This window comes from Physeter macrocephalus, chromosome 4 (assembly GCF_002837175.3).
Source record: "Physeter macrocephalus isolate SW-GA chromosome 4, ASM283717v5, whole genome shotgun sequence".
In the NCBI taxonomy this organism is placed as follows: domain Eukaryota; kingdom Metazoa; phylum Chordata; class Mammalia; order Artiodactyla; family Physeteridae; genus Physeter; species Physeter macrocephalus.
This window is the reverse complement of record NC_041217.1, coordinates 146,440,081-146,453,204: the sequence shown is the minus strand read 5'-3', so window position 1 is coordinate 146,453,204 and position 13,124 is coordinate 146,440,081. Positions and strand designations below refer to the sequence as shown.

The 13,124-nt window shown below is 39.1% G+C and overlaps 1 protein-coding gene across 2 annotated transcripts in view; it reads left to right on the top strand.

The window, feature by feature from the left end:
• The window catches only part of NASP (nuclear autoantigenic sperm protein), a 34,740-nt gene that overhangs the window by 18,605 nt on the left and 3,011 nt on the right, over positions 1 to 13,124 (top strand). For both annotated transcript variants that reach the window (XM_028489423.2, XM_007108603.3), the window contains exons 3-9: positions 3,569 to 3,679; positions 5,197 to 5,277; positions 6,302 to 6,411; positions 7,111 to 8,097; positions 11,935 to 12,014; positions 12,410 to 12,495; positions 12,609 to 12,682. In XM_028489423.2, coding sequence (XP_028345224.1) covers positions 3,569 to 3,679; positions 5,197 to 5,277; positions 6,302 to 6,411; positions 7,111 to 8,097; positions 11,935 to 12,014; positions 12,410 to 12,495; positions 12,609 to 12,682 — 1,529 coding nt within the window. The remainder of the gene's footprint in view (positions 1 to 3,568; positions 3,680 to 5,196; positions 5,278 to 6,301; positions 6,412 to 7,110; positions 8,098 to 11,934; positions 12,015 to 12,409; positions 12,496 to 12,608; positions 12,683 to 13,124) is intronic.

The window sequence follows — 13,124 nt, the reverse complement described above, 5'->3', positions numbered from 1 at the left end:
AACCTTTAAGGAACTACCACTCATTGAGTTTTGGTGTAGTATCAAAGAAGAATATCCACAGCCATTTACAAGATTATTCAAGGGAATTCCCTGGTGGTGCAGTGGTTAGGACTCTGTGCTTCCACTGCCAGGGGTCTGGATTCGATCCCTGGTCAGGGAACTAAGATCCCACAAAAAAATTTAAAAAGGTTATTAAAGTACTCCCTTTTCCAAACAGGTATCAGTGTGAGGTCAGATATTTTATACTTCAATGAAAACAACAAATCCCAATGGGTTAAATGCAGAAAAGTGAATATGAAAATCCAGCCTTTCTGTTAAGCCAGACATTGAAGAGATTTGTAAAAATGTTCAGTAGTGCTTCTCACTAAATTTTTTATGTTTGGGAAATATATTCATTTTTCATAGAAGTCATGTTAACATGTAACATTTTAAAATATTTAAAAATTTTTTTAGTTTTAATTTCAATATGGTAAATACAAATAGATATTACTCACATACACAGAGGCTCTTTGAGGGCCTTCTGTAATTTGATAGTGTAGCGTCTGGAGACCAAAAAGTTTGGTCTCCATTTTACAGATGTGAAAACTGAGAATTAGTGGCAGGGACCATCTAGATCTCTAGATCATCTAGACCATCTAGATCAAGGAGAGCCATTGCTCTCCTTTTTTTAAAATTAATTAATTAATTAATTTTTGTCTGTGTTGGGTCTTTGTTGCGGTGTGCGGGCTTCTCGTTGCGGTGGCTTCTCTTGTTGCAGAGCACGGGCTCTAGGTGCACGGGTTTCAGTAGTTGTGGCTCGCGGGCTCTAGAGCGCAGGCTCAGTAGCTGTGGAGCACAGGCTTAGTTGTTCTGCAGCATGTGGCATCTTCCCAGACCAGGGCTTGAACCCGTGTCCCCTGCATTGGCAGGTGGATTCTTAACCACTGTGCCACCAGGGAAGTCCCCATTGCTTTTCTATATAAAGACCAACATTTCCACTTGTTCAGTGGATCCCCATCCTCAGTCATCTACTCAAGAACAGAGCTCTTGTAGTTCTCTATCCAGCAGTACTACTCCATTCCTCTCCTATGAGGTTATTTGTACGGACCTACTAAGTATCGCATAGTCTTCCCTTGGTATTCATGGGGGATTGGTTCCAGGATACCCCCGCCCCCCGCCCCCAGTACCAAAATCTGTATTCTCAAGTCCCTTATATAAAATGGCATAGTATTTGCATATAACCAAACACATACTCCTGTATACTTTAAATTGTCTCTAGATTACTTATACTACCTAGTACAACGTAAATAGTTGTAATATTATGAAAATGCTATGTAAATAGTTGACCAATGTGCAACAAATTCAAGTTTTGCTTTTTGGAACTTTCTGGAATTACCACACCACCTCCTCCCCACCCCCCCGAGTATTTTTAATCCTTGGTTGATGAGGAGGGCCAACTGTATTCCTATTTTTAACCCTTCATTGATCCCCCACATCCCCTTCTACCTATTACTTCATTTCTGTTTCTTGGACAAGAAAACATGAAAGAGTTGTCGTTACTTTGTTTCTTTACTTCCCCTTTTTTATTTCCTGAACGTTCTTCAAGTTTTTCTTTCACTATTCTAAAATGGTCTTGCTTAATGGTCATTAATGCCATCTATATTATTCCTTAATCTAGTGATTAATCTTGTCAGTAACATTTGATCCAGTGGATCGCTTCTTTACATGCCTTCATTTGGCTTCAGGGATACTATATTTTTTTTCCTTACTAGGTATTCTTTTTTCAGTAGGGGGAGTGACAGGGGCTTGTTCTTCCCCATTTCCCCTGCCTCTGATGTAGGAATGCTCTCAGGGCTCAGTCCTATGACTTCTTTATTAATAGTCACTCCCTAGGTAATCTCCCCCAGTTTAGCTCAGGCCTGTGGCTTTAAGCGCATGACACCCCATTTGTATCTCTAGTCCCTACATATTTCCTGAATCTCTTCCTTTCAATATCTTGGAGGTTCAGTAGGCATCTTACAATTAACATGTCCAAAACTAGATTACCCTGCCCCTCACCTGCTTTTCCCTCAGTTGACTATCTCAGTAAATGGCAGTGTTGTATAAATCTTGATCTAGATGGTCTAGATGATCTAGAGATCTAGATGGTCCCTGCCACTAATTCTGTTTTCACATCTGTAAAATGGAGATAATAAGTTACAGCCTTATGAAGTGGATACCAAGATTAAATGTAAATATAGGTATAATTATCACATGGCACATAGTGAGTGTCCATTGTTATTACAGTTGCCCAGGCCAGAAAGCATTGGTTTTATCACTTTTTCATTCAAGAAATTATGTATCCAGTACATTAGCAAATTCCAAAATAAGTATATTGAGAATCTAACCATTTCTGTAGTCTTCTTCTATTATTATTTTCTTTTGAAGGTTTTTTTTTTTTTGGTTGTGTTGGGTCTGTGCGCTGGCTTTCTCTAGTTGTGGTGAGTGGGGGCTGCTCTTCGTTGTGGTGCGCGGGCTTCTCATTGCAGTGGCTTCTCTTTTTGTGGGACACAGGCTGTAGGCACGCGTGCTTCAGTAGTTGTGGCTCATGGGCTCTAGAGCGCAGGCTCAGTATTTGTGACACACGAACTTAGTTGCTCCGCTGTAAGTGGAATCTTCCCGGACCAGGGCTTGAACCCATGTCCGCTGCATTGGCAGACGGATTCTTAATCACTGCGCCACCAGGGAAGTCCCCTAAACTGCACATTTTTGAAGTGAGCAATTTGGTGAGCTTTTACATGTGTATATACCTGTAGACCAATATCATAAGATAATGACATATTTAGCATCTCAAAATTTCTTTATGCTCCTTTGTACTTCATTCCCTCTCCAGGCAACCACTAATCTACTTTCTGTCACTGTTAGATGAGTTTGCATTTTGTAGAATATTATCTAAATCGAATCATACTGTATGTACTTTTTTTTTTGGTATGGCATCTTTGATTCGGCATAATTAAGATTCATCCATGTTATGTGTTTCAACAGTTCATTCCTTTTTATTGATATTCCATATTGTGGATATATCACAGTTTATCCATTTTGGGTTTCTGGGTTTTGGCTACTGCAGATAAAGCTGCTATGAATATTTGTGTATATGTCTTTTTATGGGCATATACTTTCATTTCTCTTGGGTTAATACCTAGGAATGGAATGGCTAGATATCATTTGGTGGGTATATATCTAACTTTAAGAAACTCTCCAGCTGTTTTCTAAAGTGACTCTCCCATTTTACATTCCTGTCAGCAGAATATGAGAGTTCTGGGTGCTCTACATCTTTGCCAACACTTGATGTGATATCTCATTATGAGTTTAATTTGCATTTCTCAAATGACTGATGTTGTTGAGCGTCTTTTCATGTGCTTATTTACCATTCATATATATCTTAGTGAGCTTTTTTAGTGATAGGTAAGTGTGGGTTAGCTAAGCCTTGCCAGAGTAGTTCAGAGGTTTAAAGAAATTAAAGAAAGTATTATGGTTTAAATGTAGCAGGTATTCCAAAAATGTTGGTTCTAAAAGTATTTGACGTTTGAAAAAAATCTTTCTCTTGCAGTCTGGATGTGGATAGTGAAGCTAAGAAACTATTGGGTTTAGGACAGAAACATCTGGTGATGGGGGATATTCCAGCAGCTGTCAATGCCTTCCAGGAAGCAGCTAGTCTTTTGTAAGTACTGTTTTGCTATGATGGGATATTGTGTTCCTAATAAACTTGAATCATAAAAAGTTGTTTAACAGAATAAAAAGAATAAAGAGCAAGAGTTTAAGAAGATTTGATTATTTTTCATGTGTAAATTTATTCCTATAACTATAAAACTTACGTATCACTGACCAATTTCAGCCTTTGATTTTCCTGAGTTAAGGTAATTTGTTTTCTGTTCATCACTAACTAACTTGTCCTGGTTTTGGTTCAGGGTCATATTTGTCCATTTTTTTCCACAACCCTTACTCCCTCTAGAACAGAATCTTATTCCTGGATGTCTGCAATAATCTCGTCAGATTATTGGCCTCTGGCCTCTTCATCATCACCTGAGTCTGAAGAGCTGAGGTTCTGGTATTCAGTGATGTGCTAAGGGTAGGGCCCAGATTTCATCTGATGCTGAGTATTTAGGTATTTTTATATAAAAGTGTGTGGTTATCTTACAATGAAAATGTTAAAATCTAAGTTTTTAAGATTAAACACATAGAAACACGCTTCTTAGCTTATTCCTTCCTGGAAAGTTCAGTATTCTCACTGTCCTGCCATTAAGGGTATTTAGGAGGAAAATTTGAGATTATTCTAATCTAGTAGACTACCCTTAAACACGACCTTCATCACAATAGTTTCTTTGTTTAGTTGCACTGTTTACTCTCACTAATCTCTTAGGCTATTAGTTGGCCTGACTTAGCATGATTTCTGCCAATCCTTTATCCCACGAAAGCTTGTCTCCTTACTCCACATAAAGTACCTCCTCCTTACCATTTATCACACTTGTGATTTTTTTTTCCTCTTCTTCTTCCCTGTCTAGATATTAGTAGCTTAAATTTGTATATATAGTGCTATCTGTATTTCTAAGCATTATTTTAAATGATTTTATACATATTAACTTAATTAGTTCTTGCAATAGCTCTGACCGGTTCTTAACATTTCCATTTTACAGATGAGAAAACTAAGGTGCTCTGATACTAAGTAACTTGACTAACGTTAAAAGTTAGAGGCAGGATTTGAACCTAGGCAGTCAGGCTCCAGAGAACATGCTCTTAACTCTTTATCATCATGCCTTTCCATGGACCTTATTCATGCTTTCGGTCCCAGCCAAAGGCACTCTAACTCTAACAATATTCTGGCCCGTATTGACCCCTATCTTATACCAGGAGAAACGCCTATTAATGTAATTTGGCTCTTAGATTATATAGTGTAACTGTAGCAAATGGATGTCTTTTAGAGTATATGTTATATTCTAATTATATAATGTATTTTATATATCTAAATTTGTAATAATATACTATATAGATGAAGAACAGGCAACATTAATTCATTCATTTTTAAAGTCCCTTGGACCTTGACTTCAAAGCAAGAGGAGTGGAGCATTGGTTTCCTAGAAGGATGTGTTACAGAAATGTCATTTTATAGCTAAAGAACTAGGGGAAAAAAATTTTAGACTAGATGTTAATTCAGATCTTAGCTGTTTATTCTCTTTGTAGAGGTAAGAAGTATGGAGAGACAGCTAATGAATGTGGAGAAGCCTTCTTTTTCTATGGGAAATCACTTCTGGAGTTGGCAAGGTATGTCTTTCAAGCCAAGTCTTTAAGTAATATGTTTTGTATCACAGTAGTCTATTTAAAAACTTGCTTCTTTGTTTGCTAAGATTGTTTACTAGCTTTGAGATTTTCACATGAGCTAAGTGAGACTGGTTTTACTGGGGGCGTTTAGAAGGAGCATGAAAGATTGATGGAAGTTTTTTGGGGGATGGGGGCATGCTGTGCCGTGGGCTTGTGGGATATTAGTTCCCCGACCAGGGATTGAACTCGCACCCCCAGCAGTGAAAGCGTGGAGTCCTAATCACTGGACCGCCAGAGAATTCCCTTGATGGGAGTTTTGAAAGGCACTTGATACAAAGAGTAAAGTTATACTTAGGTTTTGACTTTTGCAGTAATTAGAAGCAGAGGTCTTTCCATTAGTGAATAGTCAGTAATTTATCAGAGTCCAATTTAGAGAGAGAACCTTTGAAAGCACTCTCAGCTAGCCCAAAACAGTCATCCATAAGGACTGAATGAAGGACAATTTGAAAACACTGGCATGTGAAAATGTCTTAAGACTCACAAGTAGTCTTAACTGTTGGAAAGTTGTGTATTTTCCACCAGAATTTATTAATCAGAATAAAATATATTGAGGGTACACAGAGTAGCACATATTCTGTAATCTATTTAATCTCAATTTTGCTAAGTTTTCTAATTTTGTAGAGCATTCTAAGGATTTGTCATGAAAACCTTGCCAGAATGTTTTTGGCCATCTAGAGAAATGTAGGTGGATGAGAAGTTTGGGAAATATGGCCCTTTTGATAAGAGTCCTCAGTGCTTTTTCAGGTGGCTGGATAAAAAGGGAGGGTATGTTTATTTCTTTCAGTGCTCTTATAGCCTTAATTTATATTAGAAGTTTTGATCATTACATTTCTTTCATGAGTGCTTATAGTTTATATTCTCTGTACTTGCTTACTCTTCTGTTGCTTTTATAATACAGGACTACAGTTTACAAAGACTTAGGTTCTAGCCATCATACCTTTAGTGCTTTCTCCTTTTGTTCTGCTAGAATGGAGAATGGTGTGTTGGGAAATGCCCTGGAAGGTGTGCATGTGGAAGAGGAGGAAGGAGAAAAAACAGAAGAAGAAACTCTGGTAGAAAATAATGATAACATAGATGGTATGTGGAGTTGCATGTGACATTCAAGAGATGCGACGTTTATTTCTTGTGTACAAGTGATGGAAATAGGGCTCTCCTTATCCTGAATGATCTCTCCTGGGGTGATACCTGCATCTGGTGGAGATTGCAGGGGAGGTGGCTGATTACTGAAACTGATAGCAGGCTTTTGTAAGGGGACAACTTAATTTCCCAAATAAATCTGGTTATATTTAAATTGATGTTTTAAGTATTAAAACAACCTTTAAATATTTTTCTGATGTGAATTTTAAAAAGTCTTTGCAGCTCAGTTATTTTAATGGCTGTGCTTTTGGAGCCCTTTTACATTTTTTTGTGTCTAAGAAAATTAAATGTTAATTTCTAATTTGAGTTTGGCTGCTAGAATTTTACATATCAGATGGAGGTCTATATAGTGTTTAGAAGAGAATGTAAAGCTTGGCATCTCTTACCTAACTGATATCAGAATGCTCAAGTAAAATAATATCTAATTTAAGGAGCTTGGGTTTCTTTTGCAGTAAGTTGCTCTACTAGCTGGGAGTTTCCCTTTGCTTTTCTCAAGGGGGCAGATAATTTGCAGGCCATCTGCTAAAACATAAGCCAGGCTGTTTGAGGGTTTAAAGGGAATGTATTTTTAGTTTCCATTTATGCCTTTATCATTAAACTCGAAGACATGTTTATGCTTCATGTTCTTTAACCATGTAGAGGAAGCAAGGGAAGAGTTGAGAGAACAGGTTTATGACGCCATGGGAGAAAAAGAAGCCAAAAAAACAGAAGACAAGTCTCTGGTAAAGCCTGAAACGGATAAAGAACAGGAAACTGATATGGAGAAGGGTGGAAGAGAAGATATGGATATAAGTGAGCCTGCAGGGGAACTACAGGAAAAAGTTGAATCAACTCCAGATCAGTTAACTGAAACCACTAAAGAGGGAAAAGGAACAGCAGCACCAGAAGGACTGAATGAAGCTGAAGTCACTTCTAAGAAGCCAGAACAGGAAACACCAGATGCTGAGGAAGGAAAATCAGTTTCTGGAACTGACGTCCAAGAAGTGTGCAGAGCAAAAGGAGGTCAGGGAGAAGTAATTGCGAGCATAGAGGAGAAACCAAAAGAAGCTTCAGAAGAGCAACCTGTTGTGACTCTAGAAAAGCAGGGCACTGCAGTGGAGATGGAAGCAGTCAAGCCAGTGGATGTGGGTGGGGATGAGCCAAAGGAGCAGGTAGCTGTCTCTGCAAGTGAGCCAGGAAAGGCTGTTCTTGAGCAGTTGGTAGGGCAAGAATTGCCTCCTGCTGAAGAGTCACCAGAGGTGACAGCACAGGCTGCAGAGGCCTCAGCTGCAGAAGCTGGATCAGAAGTCTCTGAGAAGCCTGGGCAGGAGGACCCAGTTCTCCCTAAGGATGGTGCAGTCAATGGACTATCAGCTGCAGGGGATCACACTCCCAATGAACCGAAGACTAATGCAGAAGGACGGACAGAAACAAAAGATGGCTCAGGACTAGAGGAGAAGGTCAGGGCAGAGTTGGTTCCTAGCCAGGAGGAGACTAAGCTGTCTATAGAAGAGTCTGAGGCAGCTGGAGATGGGGTTGAGACTAAGGTAGCCCAGGGGGCTACTGAGAAATCCCCTGAAGACAAAGTTAAGATAGCTGCTAATGAAGAAACACAAGACAAAGAAGAACAGATGAAAGAGGGTGAAGGTAACCGGGACATGCAAGAGCTGCAGTGGGTGGAGTACATTCTGGATTTGACTCACTAATCATGGGTAAAAGTCAGCCTTCCATTCAGGATTTTCCGTCTGCCTTTGGATTAGGAAAGGGCTAAGTGAAAATGGGGATAGTTTAAGAAGGTGGTGATAAGTTGAGCAAGTTAAAGCAAGTCTTCTTTAGCTGGCTTATAAACTAACGCTTTACTAACTGCAAAATAGGCCTTTCTGTGATATCTGAGACTTGGCTAGCTATCAGTAACTTGTTGTACCATACTAGCCAATAAAGGTGGGTGGGAAGTGGGGTAGATAGGGAAATAGTGGGCTAGGCTGGCAGAGAATGCTGAATGGATGTTCACTTGCATGCCTCTTGATTTTTAAATTTACTGTTCACTTGGTTCCTTTTTTTCTGCTTTAGGAATCGGGATTAGAGCAGTAGAATCCACTGAATTGATACACTTAAGCAGGCATGCCATTTAAATGAAGGCAGTTAACCCTTGAATGTTCTATCGCCAGAGTGGAAGAACTCTGGTAATCTTTACTTTTAGTCTTCAGTAAGTGTTTAGAGGCTTATTCACATTAGTTAAATTAGCCCCCTCCAAAGATAACAGAAAACCTAACCGTTAAGCCTTCTTGCTGCTTTCCCCCCTCATTTCATGCTTGCTTTGGCTGCTAAACTGAATTTTTTGTTACTTAGAACATTATAAAGTGTGGATGCTTTATATAGTATTATTGGTCTAATTGTGATTCAGTTTCATCAAGATGTATAAGCCTCTAATTAGCAACTCCATAACTGGCACGTCTGACTTGAGTTATACTATCATTTGAGGATTCTACTGTCCTTAAGATTTATCTAACGTTGTTATTAATAACCATAGGTATATTCCAATTAATCATTATTACACATATATATTATTTATATAATTGACAGACTACTTCGAGTTCTCTTAAGTTTTAGATGTTCAAAGACCCATTATCAATATGTGTAGCTAATTCTGGTAAACTTCCTTCTACCTATGTGCAGGTCCCTGTACTCCAGCCAGCACAGGCATGGTAACCAGAAGTGAATTGGCTAAATGGTAGAACCATTGGGCTGCTTATTGGGCTTTAGGAGATATCTATGGAGAAAGCACAGAACTGAATTCCTCAATTTAAAAAAACCTCCCATGTCTTAATCTTTAATGATAATTAGCTAGAGTAGTAAAAAGCTCTGCTGGCTCTCTGAAGTTGGATGTTGAATAATAAGCTACAGTAGAGATGTCATATTTCTCCACAGTTCAAAAACTATTCATTTGAGTCTCACAAGTAACACTGTTAGAGCTCTCTCACATACATTACTTTTGATTCCAAAATAAAGTACTGTGTAGTAGGTAGTATAACTCCAGTTATAGTGATGAGGAAGCTGAGGCTTAGGGGTTACGTGACTTGTTTAGGGTCAAACAGTACATCAGTACTGGAATCTGACCCTAGATCTGATTTGAATATATTGTTCTTCCCAAGATACCTCACACTGAGGAAGGCAACTTTCATCCCTTCTCTTAACCTACCTCTTGTCAAAAATTTACGTGGTAACACTAGCCTGCATAAATCTTACAAGAGGTTTTCTCTCTCTTTTTTTTTTTTTTTTTTTTTTGTGGTACGCGGGCCTCTCACTGCTGTGGCCTCTCCTGTTGCGGAGCACAGGGTCCGGACGCACAGGCTCAGTGGCCATGGCTCACGGGCCCGGCCACTCTGCGGCATGTGGGACCTTCCCGGACCGGGGCACGAACCCGTGTCCCCTGCATTGGCAGGCGGATTCTCAACCACTGCGCCACCAGGGAAGCCTGAGGTTTTCTCTTAAAACCTCCATTTCCTGCCATCTCTTGGGCTCTCTATATCCCTTAAAAAAAAAAAAAAAGATAATAAGTCTATTCTTTTCTAATTGTCACACTAGATATAATTGGTAAGTGAACAAAATTTTAATGTTGTAGGCATAAAGCTTGGCCATGCTCAGATAGACTGTACCGGTCAATTTGTAGTGTTTCCTGACTATCCTTTGGGAATGCTAGGATAACCAGAGAATCAGCAGATTACCTTTACTTGGCCTTTGAGAGTCATTCTGGTTTGCACAACTCTCTGCCCATACTGTTTTGAAGATGCTACAAGATCAGAGAAATGGTATGTTATAAAACATTGTTTCCCTTTCTCTGAAGGATGGCATACCACAAAAAAGACTCCATTTTCAAAGAAGCTTAGAAAATATTTTAACAGATCTCTTTACTGAGGGCTTCATTGCATTCCTAGTAATATGTGGGTACAGGTTACCAGGTTGGAAAGTCTTATTTTAAAGTAATGGCTTTCTCATTGACCTAGCTCCCTCTCCACCATTCCATGAAGGTAGTGCAGATTCCCCAAGAGAAACCAATATTTTTCTCAGACCATTATAAGAATTTTAATTTAAAAATTTGATGTAAAACTCCAAATAACTAGATATTTTATGCCAAATTAGATGTCAACTTTTAGCATTTTGGTATGAGTGGAACAGATACCAGATAAATAAGAAGAATATAGAATGACAACATTTTGTCAAATTTTCCTACAAATTGGGAAGGTAAGGTGTTTGGGTTTTTAGTATTGTGAGAAATAAAGATCTGCTTCACCTGTCATATATTCTGGTGGAGGATGGGCTTCATTGTCAGAGTCAATAAAACCATCCATCCAGTCTAACATCAGGGAACTAAGTACACAAACCACTTTGAAATTTGGGCATGGAAAGATAATGGTGTGTGGTGGTGTGGATACTTATTTATATTTCAGAAGCACCAAATTACATAGTCAACAGGAGAAAAGGGAGGCATTTCATAAAACGGGGTTTGTTTGCTGTAGAGGTTAATTATAATTAGCTTGTAACTTTAACTAGTTCTTAGAGGGCTTTAGTTTGTCCTAATTTATAGGACTTTTCTGTGCCTCTTCCCATCCTGAAGCAGTATTGTTAGATAAAAGTCCTTTAACCAGACTTCATGGCTCTAAGGCCTAGTTTTTAGTTAGGAGACAATATTTGAGCTTTTCTGCTGGTGTTAAATGCTTAATGAAAGATGGCAGAGATAGGCACATTATACCCATGTCATGAATTGTGAACCCCCAAAGGTTCACTTATTAATCACTTGACATTTTGAACCTTAAGTGATGTGTAGAGCTATTTATCAGCAGCCTGTCCTTACAGGCAGTTAACTTGTGAGTGTTTGTTAATATGGTGAAATATGGTGTTCATATGTCTGGAAATTTTAACATGGTACTGCTCACTCAAATTCTGTACGTGCTAGAGCTGGCTGGAGTGTGTGGCATGCTCATTGGTGAGAGTTGGTAAGGGCTATGCTTTTCTGTCCACAGTTCTGTTGTGGGAAAGCTAGTCTCTTGAGTATTCTTGCTTTGAATGGACTGGAGTAATTTAACTTTTGGTATTTTCTTGGCCTTATTAGTATTAACTGACAATTGGCTTAAAGACCCCAGGAATACTGGCTGAGGCCTCTAACTGATTCTGGTTGAGTAGATGGGAGCTTCTAAGCCCCTGAATAAAAGTCAGCTAATCTGTTTTGATCTGAACGGTCCAGGTTGACTTTTAGAAGAGAAACACATAGACACTATAAGATTATACAATCTAAGTCTGGATTAGACTTGAATTAGACTGTTAACCACTGGTTTTATTATTTATATCCAGTTCAGATGTTAACTGATTTGGCTTAGTATCTGGCCTGTCCTACCTCAGAATATAGGTTATTTGACAAATGTTTATTGGAATTTTTGACTTGTCAGATCCTTAGTATTCTCAATACTGAAGAATTTTTACTTGCAGAAACCGAGGGCTCAGAAGAGGAGGATAAAGAAAATGACAAGGCAGAAGAAACACCAAATGATTCACTTCTTGAAAACAAGGTGAATTATTTGTTCAGTATCATTGTCTACTTTCTTATTGTGGGACTTTGGTTTACTAGTGTAGGCATGATTATTATAGGTAGCTGTTTCTTGGTTAGGGATTGGGGAACCTTTATTCATGCTGGAAATAGACGGATCCATTTGAACCCAGGGGGTCCTGTTAGTTAGGACATGACCCAACATATCACTGCTATCACTGACACAAGGTGATATGGGGTAGACTTTGTAGGGGTCCATTCTGTAGGCTTAGGGAGAAAAATATGAACTTTGAATCCTATATCAGTCTCTCCCCATCCCACGCCCCCAAGCTGTACTAAATTATACATTTAGATTTGTAATCAAATGATGCCTGTCTTGTACTTCTGCCTAATACTAATGATTTGGGTATACTTCAGTCTCTTCAAGAAAATGAAGAAGAGGAGATTGGGAACCTAGAGCTTGCCTGGGATATGCTGGATTTAGCAAAAATCATTTTTAAAAGGTAAAACTCTTGGTGCTTTTAGGCTTAGGTTGGGAGCTTGGTGGTTGAAAACAGAAAGCAGTTAGGGTTCGACAGATGCTATTAAGGTTTCTGACCATCTTTCCTTCTTTTAGGCAAGACACAAAAGAAGCTCAGCTTTATGCTGCACAGGCACATCTTAAACTTGGAGAAGTTAGTGTTGAATCTGGTAATACATTTTCCATTTTACTCTCTTCTCTAACACATCCCTTGCCCCTGCCTTAATCTTCCTCTAATTCCTTAAAATTTAGCTCAATTGATCATAAATTGTGGGCAATTAGCTTTAAACGGACAGTAGGTTTTTTGGGTTCTCTGTGGGTCCTAGAACAACGAACAGTCTTTTAAATGGTACTCTAACTGAAAGTCTCTCAGTAGGGTTGGTTTTACTTTTCCTTTTTGGCCGTATCGTGCAGCATGTCGGATCTTAGTTCCCCAGCCAGGGATTGAACCCGTGCCCCCTGCATTGGGAGTGCGGAGTCCTAACCACTGGACCGCCAGGGAAATCCTCAGTAGGGTTTTTTGTTTGTTTGTTTGTTTTGTTTTTTTTAAATTTATGGCTGCGTTGGGTCTTCCTTGCTGTGCACGGCTTTCTCTAGTTGGGGTGAGCGGGG